Here is a 20135-nt window from a genome sequence, read left to right as displayed (position 1 = left end):
AAATCCGGAATCCTCGACCGAATCCGTGCTGAGTTTTGAGCGGTGAGGTCCGAAATCCGGCAAAACCCGAAATCCGGCACGGATTCGGTCGAGGATTCCGGATTTCAGACTATTGATTTTCTTGTCTGAAATCTGTAATCCGTGCCGGATTTTGGGTTTTGCTGGATTTCGTACCTCGCTGCTCGCCGATTCACGCAGGTATTCCGCTGCTCGCCACCCGGCGCTGAGCTTTTCACCGGTTTCCTTGTCCCTCGCTGCCCGAAGTCGCCATCTTGGCCGCCTCAACAATGTCCGGTTTTCATTCAATAATTCTGGATTCCGGATAACTCCATCTGGGATGCGCAAAATGTCTGGTTTTTGGACAATAATTCTGGATGACTCCATCAGCTATGCGCAAAATGTCCAGTTTTCAGACAATTCTGGTTTTTGGAGTTCCGGAATCGGGACGTTGCACCTGTAGTACATTTTGGGGAAAGAAACAGAATAGAAATGTGCTCTAAATGGTATCATTCTCAGTGCAACAGTGAGATCGAGGGATAGGGGTACATAGATCTTTAGAAGCAGGTTTGCACCTTGAAAAGGCCATATAAAGGATAAATATGAAAGAACATGGGGTAGGAACAGGAAAATGGGATTGGAGTTGATTGCTCTGGCACAGACTCTGTCAAAGAGTCTATGAAATATCTATGATTCTATAATTCGGGAGGATTTGAAGAATCTGCATCGAACCTGCTTTTGTCCACTTCATTTTTTTTCAAAGAAGGAAAGGTGACACATTTGCGATACATCCTCAAAAATAAAGTACAATAAAGTAACACTTTGTAGCTTGAGTATAATCTACAACCATTTTCACATGGTATGACAACTTGTAATGTGGAACCACAATAAAGCCACATTTTTAAAAATTTGTTCCGGCTTGTGGGCGTCGCTGGCAAAGCCAGCATTTATTGTCCATCCCTCAAGAAGGTGGTGGTGAGCTGCTGCCTTGAACCGCTGCAGTCCCGTGCGGTGAAGGTGCTCCCACAGTGCTGTTAGGGAGGGAGTTCCAGGATTGTGACCCAGCGATGATGAAGGAACGGCCGATGTATTTCCAAGGTGTGTGACTCGGAGGGGAACGTGGAGGTGGTGGTGTTCCCATGCGCCTGCTGCCCATGTCCTTCCAGGTCGTAGAGGTCGCGGGTTTGGGAGGTGCTGCCGAAGAAGCCTTGGTGAGTTGATGCAGTGCATCTGATGCTACACAATGAAGAAGTTCTTGATTCTGAATCAAAAAACGTGATGCTGGGAATCTGAAAGCAAGCATAGAAAAGGCTGGAAATAGTAAGTCAGGCAGCATGTGTGGGGGGAAAACAGGAGCCAGTAAATGTTTTTGGACCCTTGGGACCGGCCCGACATTACAACAGTGACTTCTGAAAGTACTTCATTGGCTGTAAAGCGCTTTGGGGCATCCTGAGGTTGTGAAATGTGCTATATAAATGCAAGTTATTTTTCTCTTGATTCTGAAGTAATGACCTTAACTAATTTACAGAGCTTCAGTGATGGATGTTTACTGGCGTGAATTAAGGTGTCCCTGGAAGCATCAGGGAAGGCCACTTTGTCAGATGGGTTGAGGCAGCACTGTAAGGTGAAGGGGACAGAAAGCTACGAATTCGTCTGACGTGTTTGTGGGCTTGGCCCAAGTCTGTCTTTTGTGGGCAGTCTTATTTTTCAGGGTAGAATGCGGAGGAAGGAAGACCAATACCAGTTGAGCCATTGTTCTTGGGTCTTTTGTTTTACTTTGGTGTAGGAACTTGCAATCCATTCATACTGAGGCCTGGTGCTATCATTGGGCTTGGTGCTTGAATTCATCATCTCAAATCCAACCAGTCTGCCGCCTTAATGCTCTCTCTTTGCGATGCCGTTCGCTGTGCTGAGAAACGAGCAGCCTTCATTCATTAATTACATTTAGGCTGTAAAAGTAGATCATAATGTGTTGATTAGAGGCAAATGCCCCATAGATAGTACTGGTAAGTCCTAAATGAGTGCCAATAAAACTGGACGTGTTTGGCATGCTGGGGTTACACATTCTAATAATGTCAAGTGGAGGTTGGGTGTCCTCTTAGTTTGTGACTGGCTTGACCTGGTGCCAATGTAATGGAGTGAATAAAACTTATTCTGCATCATTTTCCTCTGGTGACATTCCCATATTGCTGCGTATACTCCGCTCTGAGGGATGATTGCTGATCTCTTGTCCTCCTTTTAGCCGCTCTGCAAACCCCACCTCTTTTGACCAAGCTTTTAGTCGTCCCTTCTAGTCGCCCCTTTAGAAAGAATGGACTTGCATTTCTGTAGCGCCTTTCACGACCTCCGGACGTCTCAAAGCGCTTTGCAGCCGATGAAGTACTTTTTGAATTGTAGCCACTGTTGTAATGTAGGAAATGCGGCAGCCAATTTGCGCACAGCAAAATCCCACAAATAACCGTGTTATAATGACCCGATAACCTGTTTTAGTGACATTAGTTGAGGGATAACTATTGCCCAGGACACTGGGGGAAACTCCTGCTCTTCTTCGAAATAGTGCCATGGGATCTTTGACGTCCGCCTGCGAGGGTAGACGGGGCCTCGGTCTAACATCTCATCTGAAAGACGGCACCTCCGACAGTGCAGCCCTCCCTCAGCACTGCGCGAGAGAGAGTGTCAGCCTAGATTTTTGTGCTCATGTCTCTGGAGTGGGTTTGGAATCCACAACCTTCTGACTCGGAGGCGAGTACTGAGCTGTGGCTGACACCAAGCACAAAACACAATTTATATTCAGCAATAACCCAAATGAGCAAAGGCTGGCGCTTCCTTTGGCATGCCATCGATTTGTGTCTAGTTTTACCTCTGTAAACAACGATGCCTTTCTATGGTAAGGGCGCTATATAAATGCAAGCTGCTGTTCTGCGCATTGTTTGTCAGCCATTTCCCGTGTACGGGTACTTAATTTTTTGCCATCGTGCCTGCTGATGAGATCGTTTTGAATTATATTAATTTATTTCATTAAAAATCCTCTCCAGTTGACTGGAATTTAATTGCAACAATTCAGCTATTATTGCGCCAGCATTCAAGGCTTTTCTTGAACACCCTTCACTGCGAGCAACTCTTGCTGTGTGCAGGCAGAGCCTTTATTCTCTTTTGAGTCTTGATGTTAATTAGCTGAGACCCGCAAGAGCAGCAGTGTGGAGCTGAAAGGCATGTACAAGAGACGCGATAACTGCTGCTACAAGGTCCTTCGCTGATCCATCTCTTTTGTGGCCTTTCGACTACTCACCGTCTGGCCTTGGACGGAACAATATCGCGACATCTTCTGGCGTGCCAGTGGCTCGTGCAGTTTGACAGTTGATTTGCTGAATTTCTTGTAAAGTTGAGGCGCGTGCATCCTCCCCACAATAAAATGTCGGCTGCCCACGAGCCACAACGTCAGCTTGCCGAGCGAGAGTGCAGTAAAGTCGAGCACAGCACACGGACAAAGGGTGTTTGAAAGGGACGCGGGACATGCAGTCAGCAACCAGGAGCAAACTCTTTGAATTTCTTGCTCACGGTTTGGTAAGGGTCTGTTTCCAAATTAACCCCGCTTTTATTTCCGGCGGTGGCAGCAGGTTTTTGTGAATTGTGTTGCAGCGTTTCGGGTCCAGGAGGTTTACTGTCAACGGACGACTTCTGTCCTAAAGAGGAGAAAGGGTTGCGTTTTTTCCCAGTTGATGCATTTCCCAGCTTGACTGCAGAATCAGTTGCAGCCTCCTGTTCAGCAGACCGAGCAGTTGGATTGATATGTACCTTGTAAGCTGCCTGTACTGGAGTACTGATTTAATGATTTGTTTTTTGTCATGCAACTTATTTTTACAGTCTATTTTTCTGACGTCCCATTCCCCCTATTTCACATGTTGGGTCACATTGTAGCAATTGCCTGTGCTTTGACAGCCAAGAGAGAAGGGAGCGGGACTGCTGACTTGTCCATTTCTTAACCTTCAGACCGAACTTGTCTGTAAATTTGCAAATTTTAAAACATAACTGACTGTAACTGTTTCTCCCCCCCCCCCCCCCCCCCCCCACCACCACCACCACCACCATGGTAACTTGAGAATATACTCGTCTGTGGCCGAGAGCAGTTACACGACCACTTTATACCCCCATACCTTTTCCAATACACGTCTTTAATCTGTCAGCTGGAGTAAAAATTTGATGGGGCAGCTGGCCCTTTGTGTTTTGCCCTCCCATTTGGAGCTGTATCTGGCCTCCATTCAACCACCCCCCCCCCTCCCATCTCCCTGATAATGTGGGCAAGTTTGATCATTTAACATGTGAGGCGCATGAGGCTACCTTGCGAACAATTTCCGTTTCTCGGGGTTTAATACTGGAGTGGCAGCTCTTACTACTTTTAAACTGAGCTTGCTGCTGCCCTCTCTTAGTGTCATACTTTTGTTTTCCCAGCGCCTGGCTCGGTTTCTCTCGAGGCTTGTGTTAGGTGGCTGTTGTGTTCAGAGTTGTCCTTTCGAAACCTCCAGTAGTTGGTGGCAATTTCCCATCCAACACCCGATTGTTGGTATCGAGGTGTGGGGAGTTTGTGTGCTGATTCCAGCTTTTCCCCCTGGTAAGGTCCAATCCTTGCCGCCTCTCATTTTGTCGCTTTCCATTTAACTAGCGTCCAGGAATGCCTCCGGGCAGCCGCATGCCGCCTCAAGGTGCGTCGATGGGTCCTCCGGGCCCTTCCTATGGCGGGAGCCCAGCAGTGCGACCAGGCATGCCTCAGTCGATGATGGACCAGTCTCGCAAGCGGCCAGCTCCTCAGCAGATTCAGCAGGTGCAGCAACAGGCAGCCCAGAACCGCAATCACAAGTACGTCTGATACCCCTACAGAACCTAAGTTCCTCGGCATTCAATGCAAATCAGCCTTGCCAGAAATGATGCGCTTTGAAACTAGGGGGCACAGTCTCAGGATAAGTGGCAGGCCATTTCCAGACAGAGATGAGGAGGAACTTCTCTGAGGGTTGTGAATCTTTGGAATTCTCTGCCCCAGAGGGCTGAGCATGCTGAGTCTCTGAATATATTCAAGACTGAGATAGATAGATTGTTGGAGATAGGGGAATCAAGGGATCGGGAAATCGGGCGGGAAAGTGGAGTTGAGGTCGATAATCACCCACGATCTTATTGAATGGCGGAGCAGGCTCTAAGGGCCGTAGGGCCTACTCCTGCTCCTATTTCTTATGTTCTTATGAAACGGTCGCTGTCTTCATCCCTGTAAAATGCTGATGCATGCAGGGTGTGGCTCTACAGGCGCTGGCAGCGTTCAAATGCCTCGCCCAAGTGACCATCCTTTATGTACGAGTCAAGGAAGTGAGTGTTGACTTGCTATTCTACACTGGGGGGCATCACAGCCAAGCCGAGTATAGGGCGATCCTACCTCCATTCAATGTCCATATCGGTACACCTTCTGATAGCGGTCAGGAGCAGGTAGCCTGGCTGTTTTCTTTTCTCCCTCAAGCCCAAAGTATTGTAGTAGCCCATAACTGCTGAACGTTTTCTTTATTCTGTTCGCCAGAATAGTGGTCTTATCTGCAGCAAGCACACTGCTTCTACAGAGTTGCACGATGAACATTTTCAAATCATAAATACATTATTCTTCACACAGTGGGACTCTTGCAATACTGTACAGCCAATGTCAGCCATTCAGCTGCTGCAGTTATTTCATCATCTTTGTGCTTTATCATATTTATCCTTACCATCCATTAATGTGGAGAAACCGGCATAGAAATGTCCTTGGATAGCTTAGTAGGTAAATGCATGGCTCCGTGTGTACGCCATGTGCAGTCCCCACCATTTATAGGAGTCGCCTTGCTCGCTCGGCTGTCTGTGCTGAGTGGGGACTAGGTTAGTGGTAGGGACTGCAGTTCAGAAGATCGCCCCCTGCTGTGTGCTCAGGTTGGTGATTTCAGCCGGGGGAGCAGATTGGGCACTACATGTCACTACTGTACTCCTGGGCTGATTTTTTTTTTTTTCCCCCTCTCCTGATCACTATCCAATGACTGACTGAAGTGCACACGTATGTGTACCTTGGGTTCATGGCAGGATTCAACGTTGCTTTTGTATCTACTCCCCCATGTCATCAAATCACCTGCTGACGCACACTGTTTGTGCATGAAGTATAGCCACTTAGACGAGGCGCTGGATGGCTGTCTGTATCCGTTGAGCTTTACCCCAGTAGTGGGAGGCCGAGACACAGGGCTTCAGGGAGGAACACGGGACCTAAAGAGCTGAAGGCACGGCCACCAATGATTAAGTGAATGGAAGGGGGTGGTGTCTTTTGGGGTGATGGAGAGGAAATTCGAAAGGAACACAGTTTTAAAAACTTATTGAGAACAAAGTTCTTAATGCACAAATGCTTTGTCTTTACAATAACTGGTTAGTTGTGTGATCTCATTTTGTCCTGACATTTGATCAGTTTTGTGATTAATTTACAGAGTTGTTGCGGGTCATGTTTCTGTAGTTGTTTTGGCAGTGTTTTAATGTCAGGTTTTTGCCAGGTAACCTCTTATGGTGCCTTGTGCTTCTAATGGCCATGGCACTCTGCCTGAATATTAAACGGGTGCCATTTTGGAGTGGCTGGTTTTGGAAGATCGGTTGTCAGGGTAACACATTTATTCTTTCATTTGAATAGTGCAAAGAAGAAGAAAATGGCAGATAAAATTCTACCTCAGAGGGTAAGTATTTCCTTTTTTTGTTATTTTCCTGCACCACATTCTTCACCTCGGGCACCTGATCCAAAAGTTTTGAATTTAAAAAAAGTAATCTTCGCACACCATTCCATAGCTGAAGGCAGGCGAGATGTGCTGATCATAAGGCTTGTCAATCAGCATGTTTAAAATGGCCACTCGGGCTGATGGGGAGCAAGACCTTTTTTTTGGTCAATGCTTGATATGGTCTAGGCAACTGCAGTGCAGTGGGTTTGATGTGGACTTGCATTGCTTGGGACCTGGCTTCAAATCCAATTCAGAACATTTCTGGTTCAGCCTGCAATAATTGCCGGGGAGGGGGATGGAATCGGTGACAATGACTTGGAGTTTATGGCAGGGCTGAAGACGATGGATTTGGTCTTCCCTCCGTTTAACTGGAGGAAATTGTGATTCATTCAACACTGGATGCTGGACAAGTAGTCCATCAACACAGAGGCAATGGGGAGGGGTTGAGGGGGAGGTGGTGAGGAGGTCGAGCTGGGGGTCAGCATCATGCCTTCAAGAAGCAGCATGTTGATGAAAAAGAGGAGGGGTCTAAGTACTGGATGGATAAGAGTGGAACCAGACGAGGGCAGCCCCACTCAGCTGGACAATGGAGGAGGGTGGTGTGGTCGACCATGTCAAAGGCTGAAGACAGGTGGAGGAAGGTAAGAAGGGATTGTGCACCACAGTCACCGAGGATGTCATTTGTGGCTTTGAAAAGGGCTGTTTTGGTGATGATCAGTGTTTGCATTATCCTTTTTGCTACAGATTCGGGAGCTTGTGCCAGAGTCTCAAGCCTACATGGATTTACTGGCATTTGAGAGGAAGTTGGACCAGACTATAATGAGGAAACGTCTAGACATCCAGGAAGCATTAAAAAGACCAATAAAGGTAAAATGTATGGCACGAGCTCAGTTATTTGGAGACGATCTGTACCTCATCCTACTAAAACTTGATTTTTAAGCAATGTGGCTCGGACACTTTTTAATCTAGTGTCATAAGAACAAAAGAAATAGGAGCAGGAGTAGGCCATAAGGCCCCTCGAGCCTGCTCCGCCATTTAATACGATCATGGCTGATCCGATCATGGACTCGGGTCCACTTCCCTGCCCGCTCCCCTTATTCCCATATCGTTTAAGAAACTGTCTATTTCTGTCTTAAATTTATTCAATGTCCCAGCTTCCACAGCTCTGAGGCAGCGAATTCCACAGATTCACAACCCTCTGAGAGAAGAAATTTCTCCTCATCTCAGTTTTAAGTGGGCGGCCCCTTATTCTAACATTATGCCTCGAGTTCTAATCTCCCCTATCAGAAGAAACATCCTCTCTGCATCCACCTTGCCAAGCCCCCTCATAATCTTATACGCTTCGATAAGATCACCTCTCATTCTTCTGAATTCCAATGAGTTAGAGGCCCAACCTACTCAACCTTTCCTCATAATTCAACCCCCTCATCTGCGGAATCAACCTTGTGAACCTTCTCTGAACTGCCTCCAAAGCAAGTATATCCTTTCGTAAATATGGAAACCAAAACTGTACACAGTATTCCAGGTGTGGCCTCACCAATACCCTGTATAGCTGTAGCAAGATATCCCTGCTTTTATACTCCATCCCCTTTGCAATAAAGGCCAAGATTCCATTGGCCTTCCTGATCACTTGCCGTACCTGCATACTATCCTTTTGTGTTTCATGCACAAGTACCCACAGGTGCCGCTGTACTGCAGCTCTTTGCAATCTTTCTCCATTTAAATAATAACTTGCTCTTGGATTTTTTTTTCTGCCAAAGTGCATGACCTCACACTTTCCAACATTATACTCCCTCTGCCAAATTTTTATCCACTCACTTAGCCTTTCTATGTCCTTTTGCAGATTTTTTGTGTCCTCCTCACACATAGAAACATAGAAAATAGGTGCAGGAGTAGGCCATTCGGCCCTTCGAGCCTGCACCACCATTCAATAAGATCATGGTTGATCATTCCCTCAGTACCCCTTTCCTGCTTTCTCTCCATACCACTTGATCCCTTTAGCCATAAGGGCCATATCTAATTCCCTCTTGAATATATCCAATGAAGTGGCATCAACAGCTTTCTGCAGCAGGGAATTCCACAGATTAACAACTCTGAGTGAAGAAGTTTCTCCTCATCTCAGTCCTAACTGGCCTACCCCTTATCCTAAGACTCTGTCCCTTGGTTCTGCACTTCCCCATCATCGGGAATGTTCTTCCTGCATCTAACCTGTCCAGTCTCGTCAGTATCTTGTAAGTTTCTATGAGATCCCTTCTCATCCTTCTAAACTCCAATGTATAAAGGCCCTCTTCATATGTCAGTCCCGCCATCCCGGGAATCAGTCTGGTGAACGTTCGCTGTACTCCCTCAATAGCAAGAACGTCCTTCCTCAGATTAGGAGACCAAAACTGAACACACTATTCCAGCTGAGGCCTCACCAAGGCCCTGTACAACTGCAGTAAGACCTCCCTGCTCCTATACTCAAATTCCCCTAGCTATGAAGGCCAACATACCATTTGCCTCCTTCACCGCCTGCTGTACCTGCATGCCAACTTTCAATGACTGATGAACCATGACACCCAGGTCTCGTTGCACCTCCCCTTTTCCTAATCTGCCGCCATTCAGATAATATTCTGCCTTCGTGTTTTTGCCCCCAAAGTGGATAACCTCACATTTATCCACATTATACTGCATCTGCCACGCATTTGCCCACTCACCTAACTTGTCCAAGTCACCCTGCAGCCTTTTAGCGTCCTCCTCACAGCTCACACTGTCACCCAGTTTAGTGCCATCTGCAAACTTGGAGATATTACACTCAATTCCTTCATTTAAATCATTAATGTATATTGTAAAGAGCTGGGGTCCCAGCACTGAGCCCTGCGGCACTCCATTAGTCACTGCCTGCCATTCTGAAAAGAACCCGTTTATCACGACTCTCTGCTTCCTGTCTGCCAACCAGTTCTCTATCCATGTCAGTACATTACCTCCAATACCATGTGCTTTGATTTTGCACACCAACCTCTTGTGTGGGACCTTGTCAAAAGCCTTTTGAAAGTCCAAATACACCACATCCACTGGTTCTCCCTTGTCTACTCGACTAGTTACATCCTCAAAAAAATTCCAGAAGATTTGTCAAGCATGATTTCCCTTTCATAAATCCATGCCGACTTGGACCGATCCTGTCACTGCATTCCAAATGCGCTGCTATTTCATCTTTAATAATTGATTCCAACATTTTCCCCACTACTGATGTCAGGCTATAACCGCCTACAATTACCTGTTTTCTCTCTCCCTCCTTTTTTAAACAGTGGTGTTACATTAGCTACCCTCCAGTCCATCGGAACTGATCCAGAGTCGATAGACTGTTGGAAAATGATCACCAATGCATCCACTATTTCTGTGGCCACTTCCTTAAGTACTCTGGGATGCAGACTATCAGGCCCCGGGGATTTATTGGCCTTCAATCCCATCAATTTCCCTAACACAATTTCCTGCTTTATAAGGATATCCTTCAGTTCCTCCTTCTCACTAGACCCGTGGTCCCCTAGTATTTCCGGAAGGTTATTTGTGTCTTCCTTCGTGAAAACAGAACCAAAGTATTTGTTTAACTGGTCCACCATTTCTTTGTTCCCTATTATAAATTCACCTGAATCTGACTGCAAGGGACCGACATTTGTTTTCACTAATCTTTTTCTCTTCACATATCTATAGAAGCTTTTGCAGTCAGTTTTTATGTTCCCAGCAAGCTTCCTCTCATACTCTATTTCCCCCCTCCTAATTAAACCCTTTGTCCTCCTCTGCTGTATTACAAAATTCTCCCAGTCCTCCGGTTTGCTGCTTTTCTGGCCAATTTATATGCCTGTTCCTTGGATTTAACACTATCTTTAATTTCCCTTGTTAGGCACCGTTGAGCCACCTTCCCCGTTTTATTTTTACTCCAGACAGGGATGTACAATTGTTGAGGTTCATCCATGTGATCTTTAAATGTTTGCCATTGCCTATCTACCGTCAACCCTTTAAGTATCAGTCGCCAGTCTATTCTAGCCAATTCACGTCTCATACCATCGAAGTTACCTTTCCCCAAGTTCAGGACCCTAGTCTCTGAATTAACTGTGTCACTCCCCATCTTAATAAAGAATTCTACCATATTATGGTCACTCTTCCCCAAGGGGCCTCGCACAACAAGATTGCTAATTAGTCCTTTCTCATTACACATCACCCAGTCTAGGATGGCCAGCTCCCTAGACATATTGGTTTAGAAAACCATCCCTAATACACTCCAGGAAATCCTCCTCCACCGCATTGCTACCAGTTTGGTTAGCCCAGTCAATATGTAGATTAAAGTCACCCATGATAACTGCTGTACCTTTATTGCACGCATCCCAGTTTCTTGTTTGATGCTGTCCCCATCCTCATTGCTACTGTTTGATGGTCTGTACACAACTCCCACTAGCGTTTTCTGCCCTTTGGTATTCCGTAGCTCCACCCATACAGACTCCACATCATCCAAGCTAATGTCCTTCCTTACTGTTGCATTAATTTCCTCTTTAACCAGCAACGTCACCCCACCTCCTTTTCCTTTCTGTCTATCCTTCCTAAATGTTGAATACCCCTGGATGTTAAGTTCCCAGCCTTGGTCACCCTGGAGCCATGTCTCCGTGATGCCAATTACATCATATCTGTTAACTGCTATCTGCGCAGTTAATTTGTCCACCTTACTCCGAATACTCCTTGCATTGAGGCACAGAGCCTTCAGGCTTGTCTTTTTAACACCCTTTGCTCCTTTAGGATTTTGCTGTAATGTGGCCCTTTTTGCTTTTTGCCTTGGGTTTTCTGCCCTCCACTTTCTTTTCTTCTTTCTGTCTTTTGCTTCTGCCCCCATTCTACTTCCCTCTGTCTCCCTGCATAGGTTCCCATCCCCCTGCCATATTAGTTTAACCCCTCCCCAACAGCATTAGCAAACACTCCCCCTAGGACATTGGCTCCGGTCCTGTCCAGGTGCAGACCGTCCGGTTTGTACTGGTCCCACCTCCCCCAGAATCGGTTCCAATGTCCCAGGAATTTGAATCCCTCCCTTCTGCATTACTTCTCAAGCCATATATTCATCTGAGCTATTCTGCGATTCCTACTCTGACTAGCACGTGGCACTGGTAGCACTGATATTACTACTTTTGAGGTCCTACTTTTTAATTTAGCTCCAAGCTCCCTAAATGTGTTTTGTCGGATCCCATCCCGTTTTTTCTACCTATATCGTTGGCACCTATATGCACCACGACAACTGGCTGTTTACCCTCCCCCTTCAAAATGTCCTGCACCCGCTCCGAGACAGCCTTGACCCTTGCACCAGGGAGGCAACACATTGCTTTTCCTCCTATCTTTGTATCATCAGCAAACTTGGCTATGTTGCACTTGCTCCCTTCTTCCAGGTCGTTAATATAGATTGTAAATAGTTGGGGTCCCAGCACTGATCCCTGCAGCACCGCACTAGTTACTGATTGCCAACCCGAGAATGAACCATTTATCCCGACTCTGTTCGTTAGCCAATCCTCTATCCAAGCTAATATATTAGCCCCAGCCCTGTGAACTTTTATCTTGTGCAGTAACCTTTTATGTGGCACCTTGTCAAATGCCTTCTGGAAGTCCAAATGCACCACATCCACTGGTTCCCCTTTATCCACCCTGTTCGTTACATCCTCAAAAGAATTCCAGTAAATTTGTCAAACATGACTTCCCCATCATAAATCCATGCTGACTCTGCCTGACTGAATTTTGCTTTTCCAAATGTCCTGCTACTGCTTCTTTAATAATGGACTCCAACATCTTCCCAACCACAGATGTTAGGCTAACTGGTCTATAGTTTCCTGCTTTTTGTCTGCCTCTTTTTTTAAATAGGGGCGTTACATTTGTAGTTTGTCAACACCTGGTATTAAACTGTGAGAGGATGGAACAAGACTCTTTGAATCTTTTCATTGTGGAAGGGACTTTGCAGAACCAATGGGATTTGTGTGTTACAGCAGTTTAATTCTTTGTAATTATTCATTTTAATTTAACCGTTTGTCTTTTGTGTGGCACTTTAGATTCTGAGCTTCTGGGGTTTTTATTTCAAAGTTTGAGTGCCGGTTTATCATTGCGTGAAGTATGTGACCTTTGTATAGAATGAATAGCGTGCGTCACAATATTCCTCGGAGTAGGGGTGTAATAAGGCTTCCTTTCTCCAATGTTGGGCTTCGAAGCTCCATTCAACTCCTTTTCTCGACCTTGCATCTGGTTTCAATTTTGTTTGCTTGCGGGCTACACAAATCGATTTGCTTGCGATAGCGTACCGCTGCATTCATGCCCTGCGGGTTAATTCAGCAGCAGTTAACCGATTTTAACAGCATAGGTAACCAAGCGAGGTAATGAATTCTTCACGGCTGCTGTCATGACTGCTCAAGGCGGATGATTGATAAATTGGGTCTCCTTCTGAGAGCCAAAACATTGATGTAGTTAGCATCAGAGAGCTTGACTCTCCATGGAATAACCACTAGCTTCCTCCTCCTTTTTAAGAAACCCCAATGTTCCTCTCGTGCCTCATGAATGGATATGTTGGACCATGCAGCCCAGCAAGGTTTGATCTAGGTTAGAAATGTGGAGCTCTCTCCTCCCAAAAAGCTGTTGAGGTTAGGTTAATTGGTCATTTCAAAGCGGAGATTGCTAGATATTTGTTGGGTAGGGATATTGAGGGTTACGGAACCAAAGCGGGCAAACGGAGTTGAGACACAGATCTGCCAGGCTTGAGGGGCTGAATGACCTGTTTCCGTTCCTTTGTTCCTTTTTATGAAAGGGAAATCGTGTTTGACAAATTTATTAGAGTTCTTTGAGGATGTAACGAGCAGGGTGGATAAAGAGGAGCCAGTAGATGCAGTGTATTTGGATTTCCAAAAGGCATTCGAAGGTGTTGAGGCTGGGTCATTGAATATATTAAAGGCCAAGATAGACAGATTCTTGAACTATAGGGGAGTCGAGGGTTATGGGGAACAGGCAGGAAAGTGGAGTTGAGGTCAAGATCAGATCAGGCTCGAGGGGTTGTATGGCCTACTCCTACACTTATTTCTTATGTTCCTCGCTCTGTGCTAAGTGAGCTGATCTTTGGTGTTAAAATTGATCTCCGTGTGGTTAGGAAAGAAATCAACGAGGCTGATGTGACCCATGCTGGAACGTTGAATGAGGATAAATTGTGATTTCCTACAGTAGAGCATGCCACCAACACTCACTATCTAGACTTGCCTGTCGAGTAAACACGTGGGTGAGACACTGAATGGGTGCTGGTACCGATGGAATTCCCCCTTCAGGAGAGAAGGAATAAGGGGCAGAATTCAAAACTCAACCAAAATAGCCAAACAAAAGAAGCCATCCAAATACTGAAATGCAAGTGGGATATGTCGCAAGGGGGAAACAGCAAGCATTCTACACCAGGCAAACCGAAACAAACTCTGGATTCCTCAGTAGCTTGCTTTAGAGACTCTTTCATACAATAATATTTCTGCGCAACAGAAGAAAAAAATATTTTAAGGTAAAACTCCCTCTTTTTTTTTTCCAGCAAAAGCGAAAGCTTCGTATATTTATTTCTAATACGTTCAACCCTGCAAAACCAGACGCAGAAGATGGGGAAGGAACAGTGGCATCCTGGGAGCTTCGGGTCGAAGGAAGGCTTCTAGAAGATGTAAGCTTTTTATTTTTCTCAGTTACCTGGGGAAGGAGTGTATCAAAGATTGCCCCTACCCCTGTCATACCAATCTCCACATTCCTTAGCAACGATATAATGAATAAGCCAGTCGGGTTGTGTTTATGTCAGTTGTCAAGAATCTGCTTTGTTGCACTGACCAGTATGGAGTTGACCACTGAGATGTTGATTGTGCCTTGATCTGCTGTGGGGAGGCACGAAACAGAATCCATGCATTGTTTGGGGTGATGGTGGTCAGGGGCGAAGAAAATTAGCAGGCTAGTTGTTTCTGGGTACCTGTCTCATGGCTTCCAGTGCAGCCCAACGAGAGGCTGGGATCAGGGTGCTCGTCTTGGCACTCAGCCACAGAGACACGTAGCTTTGGCAGACCACTAGAGAACTGTAGGCGGTGGGGGAGTGGGTGCATTAGAAGGTGGTCGCTGGAAATTAATGGTGAAAAACTGCAAGGGAATCTGTGACTCAGTGGGTAGCACACTCTCCTCTGAGTCAGAAGGTTGTGGGTTCAAGTCCCACTCCAGGGACTTGAGCACATAAATCTAGGCCGACACTCCCAGTGCAGTGCTGAGGGAGTGCTGCACTGTCGGAGGTGTGGTCTTTTGGATGAGATGTTAAACCGAGGCCCTGTCTGCTCTCTCAGATGGATGTAAAAGATCCCACGGCACTATTTCGAAGAAGAGCAGGGGAGTTATCCCCAGTGTCCTGGGGCCAATATTAATCCCTCAATCAACATCACTAAAGAAACGATTATCTGGTCATTATCACATTGCTGTGTGTGGGAGCTTGCTGTGCGCAAATTGCCTGCCGCATTTCCTACATTACAACAGTGACTACACTCCAAAAGCGCTTTGAGACGTCCGGTGCTATATAAATCCAAGTCTTTTTCTTTCTTCAATTTCACTCAAATCATCTACTGATCTGCATTAAACTGCAGGAAGCTTATGAAATCTTATTTTTTTGTGTTTATGTAGTCAGCTGTATCGAAGTATGACGCTACGAAACAGAAGCGCAAATTTTCCTCTTTCTTCAAATCCCTTGTGATTGAGCTGGATAAAGACCTCTATGGACCTGACAACCATCTGGTTGAGGTAAGCAGACTGGAGTGATGTGCACTCCGCGACTGAATCATTTGGTTGTGCTACATCTTATTTGTTTCAATTTTAATGCCGACAGTTGAACATTTGAAGAGTGAAGCATGTCTGAGGATTTTCTGTCTGCAATAAAATGTCAGCACCATGATGACAGCTTCACAGACACCACAGTGGTTTGGGTCTCTTCTTTCCTCGGGCATTCTGGTGACTTATGTCATAAGAACATAAGAAATAAGAGCAGGAGTGGGCCATTTGGCCCATCAAGCCTGCTCTGCCATTCAATGAGATCGTGGCTGATCTGATCGTGGCCTCAGCTCCATTTTCTTGCCTATTCCCCATAACTCTTGACTCCCCTATCGTTCAAAAATCTGTCTATCTCTACCTTAAATATATTCAATGACCCAGCCTCCACAGTTCTCTGGGGTAGAGAATTCCAAAGATTCACGACCCTCAGAAGAAATTCCTCCTTGTCTGTTTTAAATGGGTGACCCTTTATTCTGAAACTATGGCCCCTATGATTGCTCTAGATTTCCTCCATGAGGGGAAACATCCTCTCTGCATCTACTCTGTCAAGCCCCCTCAGAATCTTATGTTTCAATAATATCACCTCTCATTCTTTTAAATGCTAATGAGTATAGGCCCAGCCTGCTCAACCTTTCTTCATAAGACAACCCCTTCATCTCAGGAATCAACCTAGTGAACCTTCTCTGAACAGCCTCCAATACAAGTATATCCCTCCTTAAATACAGAGACCAAAACTGTGGTCTCCCCAATACCCTGTATAGTTGTAGCAGGATTCCCTATTTTTATACTCTATCCCCCTTGCAATAAAGGCCAACATTCCATTTGCCTTCCTAATTACCTGCTGTACCTGAATGATAACTTTTTGTGTTTCATGTATAAGGACTGAAGCATTTTGTAGTCTCTATTTAAATAATTTGCTTTTTTATTCTTCCTACGAAAATGGATAACCTCACATTTTCCCACATTATACTCCATCTGCCAAATTTTTGCCCACTCACTTAACCTATCCATATCCCTTTGCAGATTCTTTATATCCTCTTCACAACTTGCTTTCCCACTTGCTTCCCCATGTCATGGGAGGAGCCTGAATGCATCCTGTAACTTGTCCATTCCCTACAATAGAAACTGACAGGTCTGCTGGACCCCAGTAAAAGCTTATTCTGGCTGGCTGTCATGGCATAACTCGTGAGTGTAGTTTAGTTCAACAATCAGCACTCTGGACTAGAGGTGGGACTCAATACTGGTAAGTGACACAAAGGAATCATTTGAGGCGAAACTGATAGAATGCCAGATCGTTTGTGTCTCTAACAGTGCACTCTTCATTAAAATATGTCATTCGTGCAATTGCATTGGCTGTAAGTGAGAGCATGATTGCACAGATGATTCTCTGAAGAATTCTACTGGTGTAGATGGTGAAAGAATGAGTTGCTCTCAGTTATACAAAGTGGTAACTGTACTTCATTAACTCCACTCAGTGGCACAGGACAGCCACAACCCAAGAGACTGATGGCTTCCAAGTGAAAAGACCAGGAGATGTGAACGTGCGCTGCACAGTGTTATTGATGTTGGATTACCAGGTAAGCAAAATGGGCTGACTGTACAGTTTTGGTCTCCTTATCTAAGGAAGGATGTACTTGCCTTGGAGGGAGTGCAACATAGGTTTTCTAGTCTGATTCCTGGGGTGATGGGATTGTCCTATGAGGAGAGGTTGAGTAGACGAGGCCTATATTCCCTTGAGTTTAGAAGAATGTGAGGTGAGCTCATTGAAATATACAAAATTCTTGACTGGGTAGATGCTGAGAGGATATTTCCTCTGGCTGGAGAGGCTAGAACTAGGGGTCACAGTCTTAGAATAAGGGGTCGGCCATTTAGGACTGAGATGAGGAGAAACAACTTCACTCAGAGGGTTGTGAATCTTTGGAATTCTCTGCCCCAGAGGGCTGTGGAGGCTCAGTCATTGAGTATATTGAAGACCGAGATCGATAGATTTTTGGATATTAAGGGAACCAAGAGATAGGGGGTTAGTGTGGGAAAGTGGAGTTGAGGTATGTCATGTATTCAACTGTCATTGTAACCCATGTATAAACTGACCTAAGTTGTACACCGTGAGAACATTGACCACTAAGTGGTGAACTTGTGGAAGACACTCCTAACCTGGACTTTCAGGTATAAAAGGGGAAGCTCCACCCACCTTCATCACTTCAGTGCTGGCTAATAAAGGTTACTGGTCACAGTGACCACCTCTCAAGTATGGGCCTCGTGTGCATTTATACTGTATAGTAAGGACACATTAAGGTAGAAGATCTGCCATGATCTTATTGAATGGTGGAGCAGGCTCGAGGGGCCGAATGGCTGAGTCCTGCTCCTAATTCTTATGAAGAGTTACATATGATCATTTATTAGCTCCAGACGTACTAAATCCACAAGTATATTTCCTTGAAATATTTTAATGAGTTTTAAATACCCAGAACTGGCAAAGGATATGAATTGCTATTAATGTCGTTTGAGCTGCCCAATGGCTCAGTTGGTTAAAGGCATTGAGTAGCTGAGACATACGGATCTTGGTCTGACATCTGATCTGTGCTGAGGTTAGTTGATTCCAGCTGAGGTGACAATGTGTTGACCGTGGCTCATGCAAGTAAAAAAAAATATCCAAGGCTGCCGTTCCTGAATGCTGTTCCTGACTCCTGCTGGGATCTGCGCCTTTGTGGACATCAAGGGCGGACAGGATTGGGTTTTCTGTGCTGGAGCTCACAGTCAAATAACCTGCCAGTTATTACCGTCTAAGCTCACACGTGAATAAATGACCAATCTAGTAAGGTATCGAAAGGTACCCAGCTCCCGTGGAACCCCAGGATGAACTAACCTTCAAACGAGAGGATTGGAAGGGGAAACCAAAAAGTATGATCATTTGAGGTTTGAAATGTGCTAGGAGTTGACAAAAAGCAGCACACTAACTTTATAGCCTTGCCCTTTCTGGACTTTCAGCCACTACTAAATCCCTGGCTGCTTCAGGGTGTTTATCATTGTACTGTGTTTACAGTTAGCCCTTTCAAACGAGCCTTGTTGACTTTTGGGCAAAGTTCAGGACTCTGCTCTCTTGCTGATTATCACTTCTCCTTTCCCTCAGCCAATCTCTAAAATTGAGAAACCTAAGTAAACTGCCACGGTTGAGAAGCGAAAGATTAATCAGTAAGTAGTGTTTGGGTAACTTCTGCTGCCTGCAGTGTTTCATCATTCTGCCCACTGTTGAAAGGGTCAGTTTGGGCAGTAAGCAGAAGAGAGTGGTTGTATGGCAGGGATGACATGGAACAGCTCATTAATACTACTGCTTGTTCAGTGAATCACTGAGCCAGTTCTGGACCTACCATGTGCCCAAATCCTGGCATATTTGGTTACCAGAAACATGTTGAATTTAATTATTTTGAGCCTCAGATGATGTAAGCGGCTGGATCTGCAGTCTCGGTGAAGACTGAGGGTGGCAGCAAACACATTAACTTCTCCAGCTGATTCGAATCTCCTGCATGCAGACACTGGCAGCAGCCTGCGTGTAGTGTAGATCAGGTGTCTGGTGGCCATTTACTTGGTGGCGTTGCTGGGTCTGTATAATGATTCACTTGCATTTTCTTTCTCAGCCGCCCCAGTTTAAATTGGATCCTCGTCTGGCACGTCTGCTGGGCATCCACACCCAGACTCGGCCCGTCATCATCCAGGCTCTCTGGCAGTACATTAAAACCCATAAGCTGCAGGATTCCCATGAGCGGGAGTTCATCAACTGTGACAAATACCTCCAGCAGGTAATTATTGGTGTGCTCTGTGTCTATATGTGAATGCACTGAATCAGCAGGAACGACCAGGTAACGAGAGTGCTTAAAAGCCCGTGAAACCCCACACAATTTCCACTTTCGATTAATCACGAAAGTCTGTGAAAGAAAAGGTGACGGTACTTTTTGATTTATATTCAATAATGCAGGAATGCCCAAGCGTTTTGTCTTTGTGGCCTGCTTAGGTGTGTGCCATTAATTCCCATATACCTCGAGCTGTGGATACGAACAGATCTCGGTGTTCTGGTTTAGGATTTATCCACCAATTATACAAACCTCCAGGTTCATAAATTTCGAGCGAACTATCAAATAAGAAATATGTGCAAATAGAGCTGGGCTGCGAGGGATTTGGCAGCCAGATTGTCTGAGCTTGTGGGCCTCGTGTATCCCACTGGCTGTAGTTGGGACAGCCCTGCAGTAATGCATTACTTTTCAAAATGCAGTAAAAATGTAATTTTATACTTGGCCAGTGCTAAGTGATACTGTTGTAAAGACCCACTTGCTCTTTACGTAACCTCCCCCGCCTCCACAAATCATCCGTTCAGTTTTTATTATATTGATCAAAATGATGTTTGATCGCCATGTTTTTACTTTGCAGTCATCGTACTCGAGGTGGGAATGAAGGGTGCATTAAGTGTTTTCACCAGCTGGATTTGAACCATTTTCTTCTAACTGCTGTCAGGCATACATTGGGACGTGAGTGGCTATACTTCACATGAACAACTGCTCGTGAATTCAGGGTGCC

General features: G+C 45.5%; 1 protein-coding gene across 3 annotated transcripts in view; it reads left to right on the top strand.

The window, feature by feature from the left end:
• Positions 1-20135, top strand: part of smarcd1 (SWI/SNF related BAF chromatin remodeling complex subunit D1) — a 45473-nt gene that overhangs the window by 7087 nt on the left and 18251 nt on the right. The window contains exons 2-8 of one of the 3 annotated variants that reach the window (XM_070869485.1): positions 4658-4851; positions 6671-6713; positions 7497-7619; positions 14311-14433; positions 15423-15539; positions 17042-17143; positions 19202-19363. In XM_070869485.1, coding sequence (XP_070725586.1) covers positions 4658-4851; positions 6671-6713; positions 7497-7619; positions 14311-14433; positions 15423-15539; positions 17042-17143; positions 19202-19363 — 864 coding nt within the window. The remainder of the gene's footprint in view (positions 1-4657; positions 4852-6670; positions 6714-7496; positions 7620-14310; positions 14434-15422; positions 15540-17041; positions 17144-19201; positions 19364-20135) is intronic. The other 2 variants (XM_070869486.1, XM_070869487.1) reach the window with 2 other exon arrangements.

Source organism: Pristiophorus japonicus, chromosome X, assembly GCF_044704955.1.
Source record: "Pristiophorus japonicus isolate sPriJap1 chromosome X, sPriJap1.hap1, whole genome shotgun sequence".
Taxonomy (NCBI): domain Eukaryota; kingdom Metazoa; phylum Chordata; class Chondrichthyes; family Pristiophoridae; genus Pristiophorus; species Pristiophorus japonicus.
The sequence above is the reverse complement of the archived record's forward strand: the minus strand, read 5'-3'. Positions and strand labels throughout refer to the sequence as shown.